Source organism: Chaetura pelagica, unplaced genomic scaffold (assembly GCF_000747805.2).
Source record: "Chaetura pelagica isolate M959 unplaced genomic scaffold, ChaPel_1.0 scaffold104, whole genome shotgun sequence".
Classification (NCBI taxonomy): Eukaryota; Metazoa; Chordata; class Aves; order Apodiformes; family Apodidae; genus Chaetura; species Chaetura pelagica.
Window position 1 is genome coordinate 9,572,650 of NW_009953786.1, and position 3,809 is coordinate 9,576,458.

The window sequence follows — 3,809 nt, forward strand, 5'->3', positions numbered from 1 at the left end:
TGGCTACCCTAGCATCATGTAGCAAATTCTTAACACAGTGGGATGACTGGCTCAGTGGACATGGAGCAGGCAGTGGATGGTGCTTACCTGGACTTTAGCAAGGCCCTTAGTATGGTCTCCAGTGTTACCTCTGTAGCTCAACTGGTGAATTACAGACTCATCAGGTGGACTGTAGAGTGGCTAGAAAGTTAGCAGGACCATTGACCTTGAAGGGTTATAATCAGTACAAAGTACCAGCGGCAGCCAGTTGCTACTAGAGCCTCTCAGGGATTGATACGGAGGCTGATACTGTTAAATGCCTTTATTAACAACCTGGGATGAAGGAATGGCATGCATCCTCAATGGGCTCCCAGATTCTACCAAGTCTGGAAGAATGTGAGCCCCATCATGCATTGAGGGTTTTCTTCTGAAACGGGCTGCTATGTGGCAAGTGCTGAGGCCTTCATCTGGGACAAAACAACCCCATGTACCTGCTGGACAGCAAGATGAACCTGAGTCGGCAGCATGCCCTTGAAGTGAAGGTGGCCACCAAAATTATTAGAGGGTTGAGACACATGACGGAGAGAGCTGGTTATGTTCAGCTTAAGAAGGGTAAATACCTAATGAGTATAGAGAAGATTGAGCAAGGCTTTTCCAGGAAGTTCATAGAAATAGGAAAAGAGACAATGGACTCCAGTTGCAAAAATGGAAATTCAGATTTCATATTAGGAAAAATACTTAAACTGTGAGGATAGCCAACATGTTAGAAAACTGCCCAGAGAGACCTCCATTCCTGCAGATGCTTAAAACTCAGATAGACACAGCTGTGGGCAACCTGCCATTCTTGGCCGTTCTCTGAACAGGAGGTTGGAGTAGGTGGCCTCTGGATGCCATACAGCCTCTCAGTGTTTGCAGTTCTGTCAGTGCTGCTGTTGGACCACAGAGCATGCACCCTGTGGTTTCAGCGTGAATGTCAACATTACTCTAGGTTGGTAATCCTTTTGTTGGTCCATCTTCTAATTTTGTCTTCAGGGCTGTGCTGCTTTTTGAGGAAAGAAATAATGCCTCCACTCCATCTTTCTCTTGCATTTTATATAGAGTAAATTGCAAGGTTGCCCTAAAAAAGAATAGCTAAGATGCTTTTCTCTAGGGTTGCTTTTTGCCAGATTTATTAATGTCTGTTTTTTTTAGTATCATGTTGTATGCTTTTCCATTTTTCTGCTGTTAAATTGCAAAAACTCTGTGGATATTTTGGTGTCTTATTAGTGTTCCGTGTAATCAATCCAGGGTTTGTTGTATAGCTATTGTGCATCTACAGTATCTTGAACAGTGCTATCTATATGGTCATGAAAGAAGGGGAAGGAAATGTTCCTCGGTGTATGTTTGTTGGTATGTACTACTAAGACCATATAATGAAAATTCTCTGCTTTTTTTGAAAGTGTAAGTCCTCAGTGCTGAAGAATTAAGTGCCCACAATATTTTTTTAATTAAGAATTCTAGTCATTAGGCAGAATTTTTTATCCTTTTTTAGGGTATTAAATTATTACCTATAGAGTCTCATGAACAACAGCCCTAAATTTGGACATTTTTTGTATTTTTCTTTGTATGGATCTCATGCCGGGTATCTTCCCTTCTTGCCACTGCAATCCATATTTTATTTTTATTTATAGTGCTGCTTGAAAGTCTTGACTTGCTTTCTCCTTATGCCTAAACAGGCTGATACACCTAAAAAATTTAAATACACCTTTTAAACTAAATAGATGTTAATTTTACTTGAGCAGCTTGAAGGCAGTGCTGTTCACAGCTGTTTATCACCACCTCATATGGGAGATATTTCTACCCCTAACTGTGTTGGTGGAAGGAACAGACTTAAGTACTCTCTAAAGTCTTTAAAGCCCAGTCAGTTGGACCATCTTAAAATTGAGTGAAGGCAAGTGAGAACTAGCTGGCTTGTCTTTGCCTGAAGCATAAGCAGTTTTGCAGTTTGCTGATGCAGTATTTGTCATTGTGGTTTTCTAGATTACTCTACAAAAATACTAATTAAAATATCTTCTCGTAATGATGAGATTTACTTTTGTTTGTGTTGGAGAGTTTACATATACATTCCCCTTCTTTTGACAATAAAAGACTTCAGGTGTTTTTTTTTTTCCCTTTGTCTAGGGAATGCAGCAGCTAAAGCTTTAATATTGGGGCAGCAGTACCAATATTGTTGAGGAAGGAAGTTTCCTTTTGAGTTTCTGTAACTCATCTCATAATTGCATATTTAATTTAATTACACTGTCTTTGTCTGTGTTTGACATGGTTGTGACTGCCATGTTTTTTAAAGTAACACTGTGTTCACCTTTGCATTCACGTTTGTTGGGAAAAAATATGCCTGCCAAGACGTGAACACCAGCATGCTCCCAAGTCCTACAGTTGCAGGTTTTGCACACGTTAGTTGGCAAATACCTGTGCCAGTAGAAAATTTTCTTGCTTCCCACTGAGGTTGTTTATTGTTACTTTGATAGCCCTGCTGTTGGAGAGAGTTGTGTGAGGGTGCTGGAAAAAGCTGGCTGACTTTGCTTTTAGTTATGGTTGTATTTTCAATCAGACTCTTTTTGAAGCAGATGAGTTTCATGATTCCTTCCCTTATAAAAGCTCAAGGTCTGGTGACCTCCAAGACTAAAGTAAACCAAGGGAAGATGTAAATTGTTCAACTGGTGGGTTTGTTTTGAGACTGTATTACTAGTCTAGTAAGGCCCTGAAATATTTATAACAAAATACTAAATTGGTGATGAAAAACTACACCAGTATGTTCAAACCTGTAATATAATTGCATTTGTAGTTTTAAGTCATCCTGAGCTAAGCAGTTGTAAACAAGGTTTAAACTGGTTTAAATGAAGCTGTATTATAGAATTTCTGTGGTGCAACTAGATACATGTTAAATTTAGCTATAACAGAGCAGCTACTTTCATTTCAGCCCCTAGTATTTGTTACTAAACTTACTTTACAAGTTGTAGAATATATACAGATTTGTAGGTGCCATTACCTTCCATCATGAAAAAAAGTAGTCTGTGTGCAATGGCAGTTTTTTCTGTTACTCGTAGGAGAACAGTGTTGGGAGATACTTGTTATGTATTTGTGGGATGCTGTGGATTCTGTCAGTTAAACTGTGATGAAAAATTATGGCCAAAAAGACACTACTGCCCTTTATGACTGAAGATTACTGCCCTTTATGACTGAGGGTTACTGCCCTGCAGCTGAGGTGACCCTACCTTGGCTTTACAGTTTCAGAATACTACCTTAAATTTTGAAATAATATATCAGTAATTTCTCCTGCAGCTGAATCAGCTGTGCCTGAGAGTCAATGTTTTAAGTTTCTTCTAGGCACAAATTCTTGCATTTTAAAGTCTATTCAGGAAGTGTATGCAGATGAAATATGTCCTATTTAAAGTAATTTCAGGTTCTGCTGGTTTAGATGAATTATGAGGTTTAACTTCTATATCCTAGAATACATGCTAGATAATGTCTATGTATAGCACTTAAAAGGTAGTAAGGCTGTAAGTTCTGTTAAAATATCAGATGATCCCAGAGAATAATTACAGATGATTCTTGGCTTACTTCATTTTAACATGTGTTCAAGTTTGTAAATAGGATAACATACTGAACATGCAACAGGATTGACATATTACAAAGCAAAACCAGTAGCATGTTGTATTGTCATCTCAGTTTGTGGATCAGCATGGAGAGAAAAGATTTCAGAGGGAGTTTGAGAGTACTTTGCTCTCTTTTGCTAACACCACAATTAATTTAAAAATCAAATTCCAGTTTTCTTGTTTGAAGATTTTGAA

The 3,809-nt window shown here is 38.4% G+C and overlaps 1 protein-coding gene across 1 annotated transcript in view; it reads left to right on the plus strand.

Annotated features, from left to right (window-relative positions):
- The first annotated feature begins 464 nt into the window (after positions 1 to 464).
- Positions 465 to 3,809, plus strand: part of NUP153 (nucleoporin 153kDa) — a 39,909-nt gene continuing 36,564 nt past the window's right edge. The window contains exon 1 of the mRNA XM_010000990.1: positions 465 to 724. Within this exon, the coding sequence (XP_009999292.1) occupies positions 465 to 724 (260 nt within the window). The remainder of the gene's footprint in view (positions 725 to 3,809) is intronic.